A 20,716-nucleotide genomic window follows, 5' to 3' on the forward strand; every position below is an offset into this window, starting at 1 on the left:
GTGAAGTAATGAGGGGATATATTCATTTATGCAGTTGCAGGTTGATCAAATCTAACCCAAGACCATGACAGAGAGCAATGTTTCCCAGCCCATGACTATGCAGATAATCTCTCTTCTTACAGTGCTGAGTATTTAAAACAGCCAGTTATATTCTAAAACTATAGAAACATTGCCTTTTAAAAATCAAAAACACAATTTCTAAAATTTGTTAGTTATATAAGCTGCTCATTTCAAAGTAACTCACTGCTTATGAAGCACGTTGAGATGTTTTGAGAGATATGATGAATTGCTATATAAATGCAAGCCTGCTTTTTTTCTGTGCAAATGTCAGTAGGGGGCAGTATGCTCCTTCCCCCACAATGCGTGTCCCTGACAGAATCAGCAGTGCAGGTTGCGCGAGTTAAGAGTGCAATACTGTATACAATGGAATGCACTGCCAGAGAATCAGAGCCGAGATCTTGCACTGAGCTTCAAATTCACAAAGTCAGAACACTGTTACAAAGCTATCACCTAGGCTTTTAGGTTTCAGAAACTAATAGCTTAGTCAGTTACCATTTATATTCTCAGTCTGGCTGTTTGAGACTAACAACACTGATGCATCAGAAATTGATGTTCCATCATCATTCATTTCTTTGCTTCCATGCTGAAAATTCTATTTGGAATAAGCAGATAGATCACCTATATTAAATTTTCCATGGTACAGTGAGATATGAGAGTGGAGGATAACCTGTGCTCGTTAAGAACGGACATGGCTGAATGTAGTCCATTGGACAGCAAGCTGGATCCTAGGGTCCTGCAGTTTGCAATGCTTGAGTGCAGAACTGCATCCACACCTTGATCTTGATCAGTTTGAGAGCAGTAAGAGGCAGAGTGGTTTCCCATGAGGAAGGGCATGATAAACAAGTTTCTCCAGGCTTCTCTCCAGTGATCAGTTTAAGATCAGCAGTACTGACAGGTCACCTGGCCTCTTGACAGTATATGGAATAGAGACCCAAGAAAAAGGAGAATTTCTTACAGGAAACAGCCACGCTACAGAACTATGTTTTATTTACTGGCCCGTAAGGAGACATTGCACAGGGATATGCTCTGTTCTGATGAAAGGTCACTGACATGAATCATTAACTCTGTTTTTCTCTCCACAGGTGCTGCCAGATCTGCTGAATATTTCCAGCATTTTGATTTTGCTACAACACTCCGTGTTTAGAGCCAAGCATCATTGGAGCAAACTAAGGTGGTTCAGAAAGCCCTGGGATAAACATGCACTGGATACAATAGGCTGGATTTGTGCTGTAACTTCTAATTCAATGCATCATCTCGCAACAAAGCCAGCACAAAGTATCAAATGGAAATTCTGCAGTATAAGTGCTCAGTTTAAACAGCTGTTTAGGCATCAGAAATTCACCATTCCAACACCTTAGCGTGTGTTCAGTTCCCGAATAGCCCCAGTCTCTGTTTGATTAATCAATGCTTCAATGCCAATAGTTTCAGCTGCCTGACAGGAATGCGAACAAAGCCAGAACCTCTTAGATTCTAGGTGTGGTATTCAGTAATAAGAAACAGCAGCCTCAGGAAGGATGGTTGGTCTCGCATAAGTGCCAACCTCTAATTAACAGGGATGAACTGTTGGAACTTGTAGCTTATCCATTCTTGAACTGTAAAGTTAAGAAGTGATTAAAGAGAATTTCAGGCCTCAAATGTTCATTTAACACACAAACCTACCAATATCTATTTTTCAGCACAATTAGCAAAGTCAGGAATTTGAAAGTTAACAGAAGCTATAAATATCAGTATGGGATTTTTAAGAATTGGACTACATAAGAACAAGTTTTTGATACATTAATAATCATATTGCACTCTGGGGAAAAGAACAAAAATGTAACTAGCTTCTAGATTTCCATACAAGCTCAGTCAGCAGAGCAGCACCTAATGATGGCAGATTCCTGCAATTAACAGCTGCTGGCAGTACCTGGAAACTCCCAAGTCTGATGGGATATATATCACAATGGGTGACATTTTCAGCTGCAAGAGAAAACCTCAAAACCTTTAGGGGCAAATGTAGTGGTAATGTCACTGAACTAGTAATCCAGAGACCCAGGCTAATGCTCTAGGGACATGGGTTCAAACCCCAACTACAGCAGCTGAATTTGAATTCAGTTAATAAATCTGGAATATTAAAGCTAGTTCAGTAATGGTGACCATGAAACTATCATCGATTGTTGTAAAAACCCATTTGGTTCACATTTAGGGAAGGAAATCTGCCATCCTTACCTGGTTTGGCCTACATGAGACCCCAGACCTACAGCCCTCTGAAGATTTTAAAAATATTTTTGGGAATATTGGTGATATTCTGTAAAGAAGGCTGTGTGTTCCCATGAAAAACTGGGCGGGGTTAGTAAAGACAGCTCGTCCGTGGGAACTGAGAGATGAAAGGTAAAGGTGCTAGATGCATGCATCTGTAATGAGGGGCTCTGGTGAAGTGGATTTACAAGTAAACAGGTTGGGTTTTTAAATTTGCATTTGATAGGTAGGGACTTGACTTTTCAGCTGTTAAATTTCAAAGGGGAGCTTGGAAGTGACAAGGGACTTTTACAACTTGCAAAGGTTTCATAAGTAAACAAGGGAAGGTTATTAAATGTTATTTGACCTGAAAGGGGAGGCAATAGGAAAACGTTAGATTTTTATATTTTGAAAGTTGAGTTCAAAGAGGTGCTGAGGACAATGGAATCAAAGATGAAAGAGAAAAAGGATATTTAAGGAAAGATGTTGAGCTGAGTTGTGTGGCTGTGTGGGGGAGATGTCCTAAGACCAGATCTGTGCTGGGAGAAGATATGAAAGTTGAGAATTTGAAGCAGCCATCAGGTTCTCAAGCCAGAGAAGTCTTTGTTTTCAGAAAGCAGTCTGTTTCTGAACCTTTCTTTTGGATTTCCACAGCAGAGTGGGAGACAGTGAGAAGTCGTGTAGTATACTTTTTGCTAAAGTGACAGCAGTTTTGCCTCAAGTAATATTACTGGATTTTTATGGTAAAAAATCTAAGGGAGCTGTTGCCAAGTAGTTTAGTTGCATGTTCTGACCAAGTGGGTTTTTTTGAGGGATGTTCCGTAAGACTGTTAACTGTAACTTAAAATCTTGCATACTTAAGTTTTTTTTTCTCTCTCATCAATAAGTCTTTTAATTTTAGAATCTTGAAGTCTTACTGGGATTCTATGCTTCTGGGATCAGTAGTTCTTCCCTCGTTTTCAAAATACAAAAAAAGGTTATGATCAGTCAGGCAAGTTTCCCTCTGGGATTTGGCTTACTCAGCAAATAGCATCAGCTGTGATCGTAACACCTCTGAAATGACCTAGCAAGGGCAATTAGGGATGGACAACATATACTGGCATTGCCAGCAAGGCCCACGTTCCATGAAAGAAGAAATATAAACTGTCAGCTGAGTGAGCACAACACTGAACTACATGGGGTGGTGGAAATATCCACCACTGAATGCATGGGATCATGAGTTGATTGAGTACAAAAATAGTCCTTTTAATCCCGTCACTCTCAAGTGACTTTAGACCTCTTAATGACCCCAAATAATGGGTGCCCAATTAACCACCTCTAGGCTTCATATCTCTGCAATCCAGTGATGTGGCACCAGCATTGCCACCTAAATCTGCTGGCATCCATATGAACAGAGCCCAGCCAGATCTCCAATTAGGTCAAGTTCATAGCAATCTAGATTCACTTTTTACAGTATTCCAGTAGGGATAGTATAAGGTTTAGGCAAGACTTAGGACTTCCAATAGAATCTAGACATTGGGACAAACTGGGATCCCTTGGAACCTCCCAATGGAACTTTAGGGTTTCTTCCAATATAGAACATTATCCTGTGGTGAACTCTAGATAGTTCTGCTGTAGGACATGTTTACCTACTTGGATTCCTTTCGCCACCACTTCTTGCCCATTAGGGAGGAACAATTACTACTATTGGGAACCAACTGCTGGACGTAACTGCAATTTGTACGTCTAACATACCTGCGAATTCAGCTATGTGATGCTGTAGAATTTATATTAATAATTCTTATCTTTCCCATGCCCACCTGGACATTAGTTCTAGGGATGTTAAATCAAAATCAAAACCACACAGTGCTCTCATCCTCCAAAATGGGTGTCCTTCTGCAGTACCCGCCTTAATATGGGGCAAATTTTAAAGTGGTATGTTGAAAACCTTAAATCATTTGAAATGGCAATCTAAAATGATGCAGTTTCCTATTTCATCCTCAGTTCTAGTTTGTTAGAATATGAACAAACCGCGGTACAAAATGATTGGTGTCATGAACCCACAGTTCTACTTACACAATTAAAACCTGAAAACATGATAGCACATTACATCCAGTCCATAACAACAAAATACAGTTATTATCTGTCTTCACTTTTTTGATTGGTTGGTGGCTTAATTTGGTGGGCGGAGCCAGGCACACACAGAGGCATGTGAGGCATGCAGAGGATGTGAAGCATGTATGCACATGTGGCTGCCAACAATTGGTTGCAGTGGGTCCGGGGGGTTCGTTGGGGAAGAAAAATACAGCAGGAGGTATTGGGAGCCCAAAGTTACCCTGACTGGAGGGATTGGGGCCAGAGAGGAGTGGGGGAGGGGGGGGCGCGGTGAGAGGACAGCATGGAAGGGACCGTTGGTGTCAGCAGAGTGGGGTGGGGTTAGTGGACAAAAAGAACAGAAGGCAAGCCTAACAACAAAGTTACCCTGACAGGCAGGAAGGGGCGCAATGATGGAATTGATAAAAGTATACCAATTTGACGGCAAATGTTTTGCATGAAAGTTGGAATGGCATGTGATGGGATTGGCGGGGGGATGACAGAGGGAAAGGGAGCAGGCAGCTTAAGAGGGACAGCCTGGGAAGGATGAAATAGCATAGGAGGGAGGGGTGGCAGTGGCGAGTAAATTGGTTGTCTGCTAATTTGACTGCAAATGTTTTACAGTCTCTGCTAGTTTAGAACAAAGTCGTTACCTTCAAAAATGCTATAGAATCAAGGGTTGAAATAAAAGCTGATTTTAGGTACTAGCAAAATGCCTTGTCATACTGTTACTCCAGTGCGAACACAACCGAATGGTAGGAACAGCCTTGTTTTAAGAGGTTATCTTAGTGTTTAGAAGAGACTGCACTACACAAGACACACAGCAGTCAATCCAAATAAGTAAATAGATCAACAAACACAGGCTACACCCATACCTCATCTTGATAGCTGCCTCTATAAGCTTTCTCCAAGCTCGAATCCAAGAAATTCAAGCTGAATTTGTTAATGGGAGGTTTGGAGAAGTATTCATCCATTAGTCTGTAAGTAGAGAAAACCAAGTCAAATCAGAGTTAATGTCAGAAAGGCCAAAATTCATTGCCAAAACTTGTATTTTGAAAGTGGGAGGGGGGACAGACATACTAGAAAGATGGACATACTGCTATTTTAAAAATGAAAGAGCAAACTTGCAACTATAAAGCACCTTTATCTCTTTGGGAAATCCATAAGTGCTTCAAAGCCAATGAATTGCAACTTTGATGTTCGTTGAGGGAGGAATGTGGGCTTGGACACCTGAAGAACTCCACTGCTCTTTGAATAGTACTTGTGATCCTTTAAATCCACATGAACAGACATATTGGACCATGGTTTATTGCCTCATCCTAAAGATGACAGTGCAACACTCCCTCAGAGTCAGTTTCAAGTCCTACATAAACCCACAAAGTTCCAGAGAGTGAGCTTCCTTAGTGGATTTCTCAAAAACATGGGGCCTATGAGAATGGTGAGGGGCGCAGTGGGCAGCGAAGAGAGTGAATCTGGTTGTGGGTTATAGGTCTATACTTCTGAATTCTTCTGATCTTAACCATTTTCAAACTATTACATTGGATGGACACTGAATATGCTGAACAGTGCACACTGTTAATACAAGAGCAAAGTAATGTGGATGCTGGAAGTCATTTAGTCTCTTCTGCCTTCTACCTTATCACATACCTCTCCTCTTCCTCTTTCCTCCCTTCCCCCTTTCTCTAATTGGCTTGAAAACTGTTTCATCTTTAAGCACTCCCAGTTCTGACAAAGGGTCACCAACCAACCTTTCATTCATTTGTTCATGAGCGTTGCTGGCAAGTGAGCATTAATTGCCCATCCCTAATTGCCCTTGAGGTGGTGGTACTGAACCACCTACGCCGTTGTGTAGGTACACCCATTGTTGTTAGGGAGGAAGTTCCAGGATTTGACCCAGCAACAGTGAAGAGATGACAATAAGATCTAAGTCAGGATGGTATATGGCTTGGAGGGTGGTGGTGTTCCGACAAGTCTGCTGCCCTTGTCTTTCTAGGTGGTAGAGACTGCAGGTTTGAACAGTGCTGTGAAAGGAGTCTTGAGTTATGCAATGCATCTTGTAGATGGTACACTGCTGCCACCATGCGCCTGTGGTGTAGGAAGTGAATGTTGAAGATGGTGAATGGGGTGCTATCAAGTGGATTTGCTTTTTGCCCTGGATGGTGTCAAGCTTCCGTGTTGTTGGAGCTGCTCTCATTCAGGCAGGTGGAGAGTATTCCATCACACTCCTGAAACATAAACCCTGTTTCTTTCCACAGATGCTGCTTGATCTGTTGAGTATTTCTTTTTTTACTCCTGTTGAAAATCATGGAATGTAGCAAAAATTTGGGGTGTGAAATAAAGTTGAATGCTAACACAAACTTCCTGAAAGTGAAGCAGGGGTGAGGAGAGTTTAAAAGGTTCCTTGCATAAAACCTCCATCCAATGCCCTTCTGCCTCTGAGGGCAATCAGGAAATAGATTTAACCTGCTTGCCACTAACTGCTGTTTGGTTGGACATCCTGCAATTATCTTGAGGCAAGATGTGCTGAAATCCTTCAGAGAATGCACACAAGAGTTACAGCAATTTTTTAGCAGTAACTACCAGAAAAAGGCATGGAGGAAAATCTGCTTATGTTGGACCTTTAGCAGCCAAATTCATTTGATAGATTTCAGACAACCTTTAAAGCAAAATCTTAAAAGCATACTTATCTTCCCAAAATGTGTAAAAGTTGCCATTACATTCCTCTTAATCTGCTCAGCATGTATCGGAATTATAACAACCTTATAAAAGCATGGGCACCCCATAAACGGATCTTTCTTTTAAATGAACAGTAGAACACAAGAATGTAAGAACATAACACAGCTTAATTTCTTCAGATAACAAGCCAAAGCTAGTCTTTACCAATAGAAATATTAAGACTATATTCCCATTTTCACACCTACTGTGCTTCACTGTTTTAAATCTCTCCAATCTGATAAAGTCTGTGACCGTTAACATGGAAACACTAAATTTTGAAACAGCTGGGAATGCAAACTGTGGTATCCAATTACCAGTCCTGTTCTGTAGATTAAGATAAAGCATGGCAGGCCTATGCTATAACAAAGAGCGAGTGTAACAAGAGAAGGCCATTCAGGATAGGTAATCAACGGAAAAGCAAAAAAGGAAATTGCAAGTGATTTTTTTCTTTTTTGGAATTGTAGACAGCAAAGCTTTGTTTCTAACCATGGGAATCCTAATCATGCCAACTTAGAAATGTGACAATATTGGCCCAGAACTTCCGATCGGGGGGGGGGGGTCATACCCAGGAAGTGCCCACGCAAGGACTGCATGGCAATTGCCTGGGAAGTTTAAACTTCTGATGGACAATTACCCTGCAGTGGGAACAATCTGAAACACCGATATTTAACTTGGAGACTTCGAATGGTTCTGACTCTCTTAGCAGAATAGTTGCGCAGGAAAAGTTAGAAGGATTAAAACCACTTATAACTCCTGGATAACTTTGGTACTGACCTTCCCTTCCCCCAGCCATTGGACCCCCTGACCACCTCCCCCTGTAACTACCCATCAACACTTGCCCCCACCCCCTCCAAAAACCATCCTAACCCCTCACCCATTTACCTTCTCCCTGGCTTTTTAAAAGGTCCTAGACACTTTGAACTCACCTGGTTTGCGGCAGCCAGTGTTGTATAAAGAGGACATGGCTTCACTTCCCCCAATGCTGCTGCCCTGCGCTGGAAGGACTGGGAACCAGGTACACTGCACATTTTTCACCAGGCCTGAATTGGAAGTCCAAGCGAGAAATGTGCAACTCCAGACCAAGATAGGTAAAAAGGAGCAGAGTGGCAATCCAACAGTGGCTGCCACTCCACAGAAGTTCTGGCCCATTAATTATGATGGAGATTCAGTCATGGATTTCAAGTTGAGATCTAGTCACAGCCAAGACACAGCACTGTCGATTTCCTCATCAGCAATTCCTAATGTCCCCAATTACTTATCCTAGTTGTGTCCCCAAGAGATTAGTAAAAGCAACAATTTGCAGTTATACAGTACCTTTAATATATCAAAATTTCCCGAAGCAGTTCACATGAGCATTATTGAACAAAACTTGACACTGACCACAGTAGGAGAGTTTAGGACAGGCAACCAAATGCTTAGTCAACGAGGTAAGTTTTAAGGTGCTTCATAAAGGAGGAAAAAGACATAGAAAGGTGGAGGTGTTTAGGGAGCAAGTTTCAGAGCTTGAGAAGCTGAGGGCATGGCTGCTATTGGTAGAGCAGGTAAAATTGGAGATGTGCAAGAGGACAGAACAAGAGGAGTGCAGAGATGCTAGAGGATCATAGGCTGGAGTAGGTTACAGAGATAGGGAAGGGAGAGGCCATGGAGGTATCTGAAAACAGGAGAATTTTTATCAAACTGTTGCCTGATCCGGAGCCAATGTAGGACAGGGAGCACAGAAGTGATGGACAAATGGAACTTGATGAGTTAGGATATGGGTAGAAGAATTTTGGATGAGCATAAGTTTATTAAGGGTGGAAGATCAGATACCAACCAGGAGAACATTGGAATGCTCTGAGTCTAGAGGTAACAAAGGCAGAGGTGAGGGTTTCAGCAACAGTCTGAATCCACTAAGCAATTATTTACTAGTCAAACTTAAGTATTTAGATTCAATTGATTCACTTGTCTTTACAGCTCTGGATATATCAATGCATTTTACAACATCTAATATCCAGACAAAGACACCGAAGTAAGGATGATCACAGAGCAGAACATTGTTATTTTATTAAACAGGACCCAGCAAGTGTTACTTTGAATCTCCCACAGGGGAAGTTCACTGTGATGGAGTAAGGATTTCTCACCAGTTTTGCATTCTTGTGGCTTGCCGTCTAGTGTCCCACAGGATTTTCCGACAGTTTGCAGTGCTGGACTCAAGCCAAATACATTATGAACTGAACATTTCTAGAAAAACTAAAAATGATTGGATCACTACCAGGTAGAAAGATAAATGATGAGTGATCATATTGGCTACGGCTTGAGTCCACGCATCTGGAAAAGGGGGAAGATGACAGATTGTGGAAGATGCCAGAATTCAGCAGGAGAAGCTTTTTTTTAAAAAAATTCATTCTTGAGGTGTATACATCACTGGCAAGGCCAGCATCAATTGCTGATCCCTAATTACCCGCAAAAAGGTGGTGGTGAGCTGTCTTCTTGAACTTAAGTTTAACTGGTGTAAGTACACCCAAAATACTTAGGGAGTTCCGGAATTTTGACCCAGAGACAGTGAAGGAACGGCAATATAGTTCCAATTCAGGATGGTGTGTCTCACCGGAGGGAAACTTGCAGGCGGTGACGTTCTCATGTGTATCCTGCTCATCCTTCTAGGTGGCAGAGGTCGCAGGTTTGGAATTTGATGTCAAAGGAGCCTTGGCAAGTTGCTGCAGTGCATCTTGTAGATGGTACACACATAGAAACATAGAAATTAGGAGCAGGCCATTCAGCCCTTTGAGCCTGCTCTGCCATTTAATATGATCATGGCTGATCCTCTATCTAATCGTCATATTCCCGCTTTCTCTCCACACACCATGATGCCCCTAATATCCAAAAGTTTATCAATTTCTTTCTTGAATATACTCAGTGACCCAGTCTCCATAGCCTTCTGGGGCAGAGAATTCCACAGGTTGACCACCCTCTGAGTGAAGAAATGTTTCCTCATCTCAGTCCTAAATGACCTGTCCCATATCCTGAGGCTGTGGCCCCTGGTTCTAGACTCCCCAACCAGGGGAAACATCCTCCCTGAATCCAGTCTGTCTAGCCCTGTTAGAATTTTAGATGTTTCAATCAGATCCCCTTTCATTCTTCTAAGCTCTAGTGAATACAGGCCCAGACGAACCAATCTCTCCTCATACAGCAGTCCTGCCATCCCCGGTATCAGCCTAGTGAACCTTTGCTGCACTCCTTCTATGGCAAGTATATCCTTTCTTAGGTAGGGAGACCAAAACTGCACGCAGTACTCCAGCTGTGGTCTCATCAAGGCCCTGTATAACTGCAGTAAGACATCCCTACCTCTGAATTCAAATCCTCTCGCAATGAAGGCCAACATACTATTTGCCATCCTAATTGCTTGCTGCACTGCCTGTTTACTTTCATTGACCAGTGTACAAGGACACCCAGATCCCTTTGTATATCCACATTTTCCAATATATCACCATTTAAATAACACTCTGCCTTTGTTTTTCACACCGAGCATATAACTTCACATTTATCCTCGTCAAACTGCATCTGCCATGTGTTTGCCCACACAACTTGTCTAAATCACCCTGAAGCCTCCTTGCATCCTCAACTCTCAACCCTGCCCAGTTTTGTGTTGCCAGCAAACTTGGAAATATTGCATTTGTTCCCTCATCCAAGTCATTTATATGTATCGTGAATAGCTCGGGCCCAAGCACTGATCCCCGCGGTACACCACTCGTCACCACCTGCCACCCAGAAAAAGACCCATTTATTCCCACTCTCTGTTTCCGGTCTGTCAACCAATTCTCAATCCATGCCAGTATATTATCCGTAATCCTATGTGCTTTAATTTTGCCCACTAGCCTCTTATGTGGGACCTTATCAAAAGCCTTCTTGAAATCCAAATACACCACATCCATTATCTCCCTTATCTATTCTACTAGTTACATCCTCAAAAAACTCCAGTAGATTAGCTAAGCATGATTTCCCTTTCATAAACCCATGCTGACTTTGTTTAATCCCGTTAACGCTTTCCAAGTGTTCTGTTACCACATCTTTTATAACAGACTGTAGCAATTTCCCCACTACTGATGTTAGTTTAACTGGTCTTTAATTCTCTGTTTTTTCTCCCCCTCCTTTTTTAAATAGTGGAGTTACATTTGCCACCCTCCAATCTGTAGGAACTGCCCCAGGGCCTATAGGATTTTGGAAGATGACCACCAATGCATCCAATATTTCCAGGGCCACTTCCTTTAGTACTCTGGGATGTAGATTATCAGGCCCTGGGGATTTTTCAGCCTTTAACCCCCTTGATTTCTCTAGCACCATTATTTTTTTACACTGCTGCCACTCTATGCGACTGGTGGACAGAGTGAATATTTAAGGTGGTTGATGGGTGTCGATCAAGAGGGCTGCTCTGTCATGGATGATGTTGAGTTTGGAGTGTTGCTAGAGCTTCAGGCAAGTGGAGAGCATTTCATCATACTTCTGACTTCTGTCATGTAAATGGTGACTTGTTGGTTCTAATAAATTTTCTTGCTTACAATGAATGCCACTATGTGACAGAATCGCTAAGTCAAGACAGTGCAGAGCAAAATGCTTGAACTATAAATTCAGTCAGCTAAGTACAAAGATAAAGCATATACCCCACCCATTGAGCTAAAAGTTGAAAGAAAATTGGGATAAAGAATAAAATCTCAAATGTTGTTGCAGCCTTCAAAACGGTTAAATGACAGAACTTTAAAGCGCAGATATATCCCACCTAAGTGCTGTAAATGATATTTCTATAATTACTGATGGTTCCACAGTTGACCTTCATTACTTTGCTTATAGCTAGTATAACTGGTTAGAAGTAGCTTGTAGCAGAACATGGATAGGGAATATCTGTCCACTCAAAACTGTAGGGAAACTTCACAATGTACAATGTACGTCAACAAAATGGATACAAAGCTGTGTTAAAGTACCACCTGTCATTGCTCCAAAGGAACGGGAGGCTATTGCACCCCTCAAACCTGCTCTACCATTCAATTAGATTTAACCAGTACCTCAACTCCATCCACCCGCCTTGATCCCGCAACACTTCATACCCTTGCCTAACAAAACATACCTGTCCTCCTTAATGACACTGACAAACTGAGCGTCCGTTTTCTCCCGTATCTGCTTGGAGCGTAGTGGAAGCAGTCCATCCAGCTGCCTCTCACTCTGCAGCATCTCAAACAGCGATGTCTGGCTGTTGTTTAACTTTTCTTCCTCTGGGGGACTCAGCAGGCCATTTTGGGCCTTCAGACTTCGCCCTGCTGATGGTGCCTACATGAGAGAAAGGTCTCTGTGATCTCACCACATTACAGAACAGAAGGGATTTATAGACGGTGTTACACAGTTAACCTGTGCTTGGATAAATTCTAGTAACCCACAGCAAATGCACCCTATGTGAAACACGGACAAAAAATCTTGTGCTAAAGATGCTAAGATTGGAAGAGTCTCAATTAGAACTTGCAAGCAATGCCTATTAAGAAATCCATCTTTACAATCTGTACAATTCTAGATCAAGATGAAAAATGCCATCATTGAAACGTTTTTACCTTTACTGAGGCACTTGTAACATTACATCAAATCTACAGCACAGGAACAAGCCATTCGGCTCAACTGGTCCATGCCAATGTTTATGCTCCACATGAGCCTCCACCCACTCGACTTCATCTAACCCTATCAGCATACCATTCAATTCCATCCTCCATGTGCTTATCTAGCTTTCTCATGACTTCCATTAGAGTACAAGTCATTAATAAACTAAGACACACCACAATCTTACAGTAGTGTAGTAATACATTAGAGCCCAAGTAGCTGGTAAATTATAGAATTGGATACGAAACAAAAAATCCAATTTCATCTGCTTAATTTTTTAATTTGCATCTTGTGTAAAGTTTTGGTACTACAGGGTCTACATCTGCTATGGATTGGTACCTTAGCACTTTTACGCTCATCTTGACAGCCATTTTGCACAGTGCTTTCTTCTGCACTGGCACTGGATCCAGGGACCAGCATGACACTACAGGATGGACACATGGGCTGCAAAACAAAATACAGGATATAGATTAGAAGGACCATCTTTATAAGAGGCCTCAAATATTATTCAGTAGTGCTCATGTAACATTACGCGCCATCTCAATTCAACTGCTGTGATATCCTCTATGGTTGAACAGCATGACGACATTCACCATCTAGCTTCTCACAGGAAGGCAGACAGCTCCATCCTCAGGGTTTGTTATTAGCATACCTTACATTACACACATTCCTCTTAGAACAGGTTGGGGACTGTCCTGTAGTTTAATACAACACATAAGATGTTTTCTGGTTAACAAATGGGGAAAAAAAAGGAATGATTAAATTTTAACTTCCTCTTTGTGCTGCATTTCTAGTGATTTTCACCAGCTCTCAAATGCTCCATTATGCACAAAGTTTACAGCAGTGTAAAACCAACATGTCCATGAACAAATTACCATTATGGCACTCTGACTCATAATTAAACTATAAATATTTTCATTAAAGTACACAAAGTACAACCAGGACGAATAAAGTTTTGATTTTTATTACACTGAATAAAACATAACCCTGCACTGGAGTTGAAATTGAACCATGCCACAGTAATATATTACCCATTCATCTCATCACTCATTTTTTTCAAAGTTCAGCCACCATCGCACAAGGAAAAAGAATTATAAAGCACTGAATCAAATCTGTACTTTAGGTTTCTTCTCTGCCGATGCTGCCAGACCTGCTGAGTTTTTCCAGGTAATTCTGTTTTTGTTCTGTACTTTAAGTCTTTGTTCACTCAGCTACCCATATGGCTTTGTGCTGGAGCCAATAGCAGGCAGCAAGTATTTATTCAGGACTAGATTCAAATTCTTTAGTCAGAGTGAGCTAACCCAATTAGAAACAAAAATCGAATTACCTGGAAAAACTCAGCAGGTCTGGCAGCATCGGTGGAGAAGAAGAGTCGACGTTTCGGGTCCACACGACCCTTCAACAGAACTGAAGTATAGTTAGGAGAGGGGTGAAATATAAGCTGGTTTAAGGTGGGGGGCGGGGGGAGAGAAGTTGAGGGTGGGGTGGTTGTAGGGACAAGCAAGCAGTGATAGGAGCAGATAATCAAAAGATGTCACAGACAAAAGGATCAAAGAGGTGTTGAAGGTGGTGATATTACCTAAGAAAAGTGCTAATTAAGAATGGATGGCAGGACACTCAAAGTACAGCTCTAGTGGGGGTGGGGTGGAAAGATTGACAAGGTATTAGTTGTAGATTTAAAAATAATGGAAATAGGTTGGAAAAGAAAAATCTATACAAATTATTGAAAACAAAAGGGAGGGGGAGGAAACGGGGTGGGGATGGGGGGACGGGGGAGTTTTAGATCTAAAGTTGTTGAATTCAATTTTCAGCCCAGAAGGCTGTAAAGTGCCTAGTCAGAAGATGAGGTGCTGTTCCTCCAGTTTGCGTTGGGCTTCACTGGAACAATGCAGCAAGCCAAGGACAGACATGTGGGCAAGAGAGGAGGGTGGAGTGTTAAAATGGCAAGCGACAGGGAGGTTTGGGTCTTTCTTGCGGACAGACCGCAGGTGTTCTGCAAAGCGGTCGCCCAGTTTGCGTTTGGTCTCTCCAATGTAGAGGAGACCGCATTGGGAGCAACGAATGCAGTAGACTAAGTTAGGGGAAATGCAAGTGAAATGCTGCTTCACTTGAAAGGAGTGTTTGGGCCCTTGGACGGTGAGGAGAGAGGAAGTGAAGGGGCAGGTGTTGCATCTTCTGCATGGGCATAGGGAGGTGCCATAGGTGGGGGTTGAGGAGTAGGGGGTGATGGAGGAGTGGACCAGGGTGTCCCAGAGGGAACGATCCCTACGGAATGCCGCCGGGGGGGTGAAGGGAAGATGTATTTGGTGGTGGCATCATGCTGGAGTTGGCGGAAATGGCGGAGGATGATCCTTTGAATGCGGAGGCTGGTGGGGTGATAAGTGAGGATAAGGGGGACCTTGTTTCGAACCCACCCAGGATCTCCGGGACATAAAACGTTTCTCGGACTGCTGTTCCCGTCGCATTCCGAGATCCACACTCAGTGCCATGCGCCGCCATATGAACACACTCGACCTCTCCCTCCAGCAGCACCGCCGCACCCTTTTTCAAAGCTGGGCGTGCCCCCAGTTTCATTTTATTCTTCACCTCATCCGACGCCTCAACAAGAAACTTTTTCTCTTTCTCTCAAGTGCTAAGGAACACAAGCTCCAACAACTCATCGACACCAACACCCATCTGGGACCCTCCACCCCTGCTTGTCCCTCCGTCCCCACCCCATCTTCCAATCCCAGCCCCAGCCGCGTATTCACTATACCCCCTGACCTTCCCCTCTCCGGCGCTGAACGTTCAGTGCTCAGCAAAGGACTTAATTTCATACCCTTACGCCCTCATCTCAATGAATTTCGGGCTCGGCATGATGCTGAACTCTTCTTCCACCGTCTTCATCTCCGTGCTCACTTCTTTGGGCAGGAGTCCTCTCCCCGTTCAACTATTCCTTTTACCCACCTCCAATATTCTCCCTCCACCTGGACCCCTCCCTCTGGATTCTTACCTTCTCTTGATCTTTTCATTGAGAACTGTCGGCGTGACATTAGCCGACTCAATTTCTCTGCTCCTCTCACCCATTCTAATCTGTCTCTCTCTGAATTTACTGCACTCTGTTCTCTCAGGTCCAACCCCAACATTGTCATCAAACCCGCTGACAAGGGTGGTGCTGTTGTTGTCTGGCGCACTGACCTCTACCTCGCGGAGGCTGAGCGTCAACTCGCAGACATTTCCTCCTACCTCTCCCTGGACCATGACCCCACCACGGAACATCAAGCCATTGTTTCCAGCACTGTCACTGACCTCATCTCCTCTGGAGATCTTCCTCCCACAGCTTCCAACCTGATAGTCGCCCAACCTCTGACTGCCCGCTTCTACCTCCTACCCAAAATCCACAAACAGAACTGTCCTGGCAGACCGATCGTGTCAGCCTGTTCCTGCCCCACGGAACTCATTTCTCGTTATCTTGACTCCCTTCTCTCTCCCCTTGTCCAGTCCCTTCCCACCTACATCCTTGATTCCTCTGACACCTTACGTCACATCAACAATTTCCAGTTTCCTGGCCCCAACCGCTTCCTCTTCACCATGGATGTCCAATCCCTCTACACCTCCATCCCCCACCAGGATGGTCTGAGGGCCCTTAGCTTCTTCCTTGAACAGAGGCCCGAACAATCCCCATCCACCACTACTCTCCTCTGTCTGGCTGAACTTGTTCTCACACTGAACAATTTCTCCTTTAACTCCTCTCACTTTCTCCAAATAAAAGGTGTGGCTATGGGTACCCGCATGGGCCCCAGCTATGCCTGTCTCTTTATGGGGTATGTGGAACATTCCTTGTTCCAGTCCTACTCCGGCCCCCTCCCACAACTCTTTCTCCGGTACATCGATGATTACTTCGGTGCTGCTTCATGCTCTCGTCGGGACCTGGAAAAATTTATTAATTTTGCTTCCAATCTCCACCCCTCCATCATTTTCACATGGTCCATCTCTGACACTTCTCTTCCCTTCCTTGACCTCTCTGTCTCATTTTCTGATGATAGACTGTCCACCAATATCCATTACAAGCCTACCGACTCCCACAGCTACCTCGACTACAGCTCCTCACACCCCGTTTCCTGTAAGGACTCCATCCCATTCTCTCAGTTCCTTCGCCTCCGTCGCATCTGTTCTGATGACGCTACCTTCAAAAACAGTTCCTCTGACATGTCCACCTTCTTCCTTAACCGAGGTTTTCCACACGGTCGTTGACAGGGCCCTCAACCATGTCCGGCCCATCTCCCGCGCATCCACCCTCACGCCTTCTCCTCCCTCCCAGAAACATAATAGGGTCCCCCTTGTCCTCACTTATCACCCACCAGCCTCCGCATTCAAAGGATCATCCTCCGCCATTTCCGCCAACTCCAGCATGATGCCACCACCAAACACATCTTCCCTTCACCCCCCCTGGCGGCATTCCGTAGGGATCGTTCCCTCTGGGACACCCTGGTCCACTCCTCCATCACCCCCTACTCCTCAACCCCCACCTATGGCACCTCCCCATGCCCACGCTGAAGATGCAACACCTGCCCCTTCACTTCCTCTCTCCTCACTGTCCAAGGGCCCAAACACTCCTTTCAAGTGAAGCAGCATTTCACTTGCATATCCCCTAACTTAGTCTACTGCATTCGTTGCTCCCAATGCAGTCTCCTCTACATTGGAGAGACCAAACGCAAACTGGGCGACCGCTTTGCAGAACACCTGCGGTCTGTCCGCAAGAAAGACCCAAACCTCCCTGTCGCTTGCCATTTTAACACTCCACCCTCCTCTCTTGCCCACATGTCTGTCCTTGGCTTGCTGCATTGTTCCAGTGAAGCCCAACGCAAACTGGAGGAACAGCACCTCATCTTCTGACTAGGCACTTTACAGCCTTCTGGGCTGAATATTGAATTCAACAACTTTAGATCTTAAACTGCCCCTCCCCCCATCCCCACCCCGTTTCCTCCCCCTCCCTTTTGTTTTTTTTTGTTTTCAATAATTTATATAGATTTTTCTTTTCCAACCTATTTCCATTATTTTTAAATCTACAACTAATACCTTGTCAATCTTTCCACCCCACCCCCACTAGAGCTGTACTTTGAGTGTCCTGCCATCCATTCTTAATTAGCACTTTTCTTAGATAATATCACCACCTTCAACACCTCTATGATCCTTTTGTCTGTGACATCTTTTGATTATCTGCTCCTATCACTGCTTGCTTGTCCCTACAACCACCCCACTCTCACCTTCTCTCCCCCCGCCCCCCACCTTAAACCAGCTTATATCTCACCCCTCTCCTAACTATACTTCAATTCTGTTGAAGGGTCGTGTGGACCCGAAACGTCGACTCTTTTCTTCTCCACCGATGCTGCCAGACCTGCTGAGTTTTTCCAGGTAATTCGATTTTTGTTTTGGATTTCCAGCATCCGCAGTAGTTTTTTGTTTTTAACCCAATTAGAACATGGCTTTCAATCTAAAGTAGGAAGTCCTCTGCTAGTTGTAACAAATCCAACTCCAGCTTCAGTTGGATTTAAACATTTTTGAACAGAACTTTCAAGAAGAGAAAGCTCTTTGTTCATCATGTTTCTTAAGAGCATACATAATGCATAGACATGTAGTTGTAAACATTTGCTTTAATAAAAGCTTTAGCATCAGCATTTATTGCAAGATAGAATGCAGGTTGAAGCGGAAAATACTGGACCTCCACTGTTTTATCCACTTGTACAGTATTAATTGATATTTTAACTCTTTTACAATCTGATAAATCAGAAAAGTGTATCATATTTAAACCACAAAAAATTCTGCTTCTGACCCAGACAACAATCTTGATGTACAGACTTATGCATTCAACCTGGATACTGACCATTGTCCAACAATGAGTCAGAATGAGTCTTTTCTGCAAACTGCTGAGATCACAATATTTGAAACTAGATGTAGAACAGGAAACATTTCAACACTCAGTAATCCAGCAATCTTGGTATTCAAACGTGTGTCTTAGAAAATCCAGCCCAAAAATAAATACAAGATGTTGTACACCTACTGATGACTATCCCCTTCATTAATACTGTACAGTACATTTACAAGGACAAAGATTGATATGATATTAAGGACATGTTCAAAATATTGGAATGTTTAAGTACAAAAAGTATATCCCGCATGAACAGGACATGCTCCCCATCTACATTTGTTACCTTACAACGCGTGCCCATAAATGCAAAAAATTGTCTTGTTGGGCCGGAGAAGTCAACTTGCAAGACTCATGAGTATTTAGGTTGGTGATTTTGTTGAATCTCAGAAGGTAGGCTAACCCTCATGCAAAACACGTCCACAGATACAAAGGAGTGGGTGCAGTAAACTTATCCATCCTATTCCAGAAATAGAAATTCAAGATCCCAAATGTGTCCATCCCAAAGCAACACTTGGCATGGAGATTACACTCCAGTTAGCTCTCGTACAGAGAGATCATGTCCATTTACAGGAAAAAGCAGTTTTGGGAGTTCACAAGGAGGTCCATAGAACCGGATGAAATGAACAGAGTTCTTGTCAGCTATCTCTCAATTCAAGGATGGCGTCTACTCAGGGTCATGAGTTTCTACCATGGGTCTTCATGTGACTGAACAGGCCAATTCTCAACCCACAAATCTTTGTGCACATGGGGCATGTAAGAAATGGTATCTTACCAAATATTATAGAATTAATAGGCACTGTATTGCAAACCACCAGAAGGGGCCCTTATGCTGAATTTCTCTTTGGCAAAAATATTCTTAGCAACCAGGACCAATGGTAAACAAAGATAACAGCCATGGAGAGGAGTGCCATCAGGGGTCTCATGTTGAGCTCTCCTGGTACAGATTTCCATGCTGACATTCTCAAGTCAATAGGACAGCATCTTGTACCCTATTATCTATGGATGTCTGGCAGGAATTAACAAATGGCACCCAGCATGAAATAAACTAAAAAATGACCTAAGCCAAAGTGATCAATGGGGGAGGTGACACCTTGGGTACCTGTTCTGCAGTCATCGGCCAGAGCTATCTGAACAAGTGATTTACATAGTGTAGATAACCAGCCCCTAAAAATAAAGTAGCTAAACGTGTGCTCAGGGGTTAAATGGACAGTGCTCATCCGGCAGCTACTTTCTTCAGACAGAGGAAGACCAGGGAAGGAGGAGGAAAACCAGGAGAACACCACTTTGGCTAGAGATCTGAAGGCTGTTGCCACAAGATACAGGGATCAACAGTGATCTGCGCCATACATCTGTTTGTCCCCAGGATAAACCAGCCTCACCTGTCACTGGTTGTATGCTTTTTCTGTCTATTTAGTATATATACTGTACATATATAGTATATATACTGTTGCTTCTTGATAAACTATTTAAAAATAGGAGTTCTTGACCACCTATTTTTGGGTAATCTGTGACTACCGAACTCAACCTAAACCTTACGGGCAAAACATCCCACAATATAGTAGGATCCAGGATACAGGATTTATTTTTTTCTTTCCTTTCCTCCTAGTGATCTAAAGGAGATAGCTGCAGAGATGGTGGATGCACTGGCTATGATTTTTCAAAATTCCCTAGATTCTGGAACAGACCCAGTAGATTGGAAGTTAGCAAATGTCACACAAGAAGGGGAGAGAGAAACGGGGAACTATAGGTCAATAGCCTAGCAGTCGTCGGGAAAATGCTGGAATACTATTATTGAGGGAGTCTTAGCTATGATTCTCTAAGTGCACTGTATGATCAGACAGTCAGCATGGTTTTATTAAAGGGAAATTGCATTTGACAGATTTATTGGAGTTTTGAGGATGTAACTAGTAGGGTAAATAAAAAGGAACCAATAGATTTAGTAAACCAGCATTTCCAAAAGTTATTCAATAAGGTGCCACACAGAAAGCTAATAAGATAAGGGCACCTGGAGTTGAGGGTAGTGTATTAGAATGGATAGAGGATTGATTAACAGATAGAATGCAAAGAGTAAGCATAAATGGGGTATTTTCAGAGGTTGGAAGGCTGTGACTGGTGGAGTGCGACAGG

The 20,716-nt window shown here is 43.3% G+C and overlaps 1 protein-coding gene across 2 annotated transcripts in view; it reads right to left on the bottom strand.

The window, feature by feature from the left end:
• Window positions 1-20,716, bottom strand: part of adcy9b (adenylate cyclase 9b) — a 168,578-nt gene that overhangs the window by 15,352 nt on the left and 132,510 nt on the right. For both annotated transcript variants that reach the window (XM_078558788.1, XM_078558787.1), the window contains exons 3-5: window positions 13,021-13,125; window positions 12,164-12,363; window positions 5,226-5,328 (exon numbers count right to left, since the gene is read on the bottom strand). In XM_078558788.1, coding sequence (XP_078414914.1) covers window positions 5,226-5,328; window positions 12,164-12,363; window positions 13,021-13,125 — 408 coding nt within the window. The remainder of the gene's footprint in view (window positions 1-5,225; window positions 5,329-12,163; window positions 12,364-13,020; window positions 13,126-20,716) is intronic.

The sequence above is a fragment of the Cetorhinus maximus genome, chromosome 15 (assembly GCF_964194155.1).
Source record: "Cetorhinus maximus chromosome 15, sCetMax3.hap1.1, whole genome shotgun sequence".
Classification (NCBI taxonomy): Eukaryota; Metazoa; Chordata; class Chondrichthyes; order Lamniformes; family Cetorhinidae; genus Cetorhinus; species Cetorhinus maximus.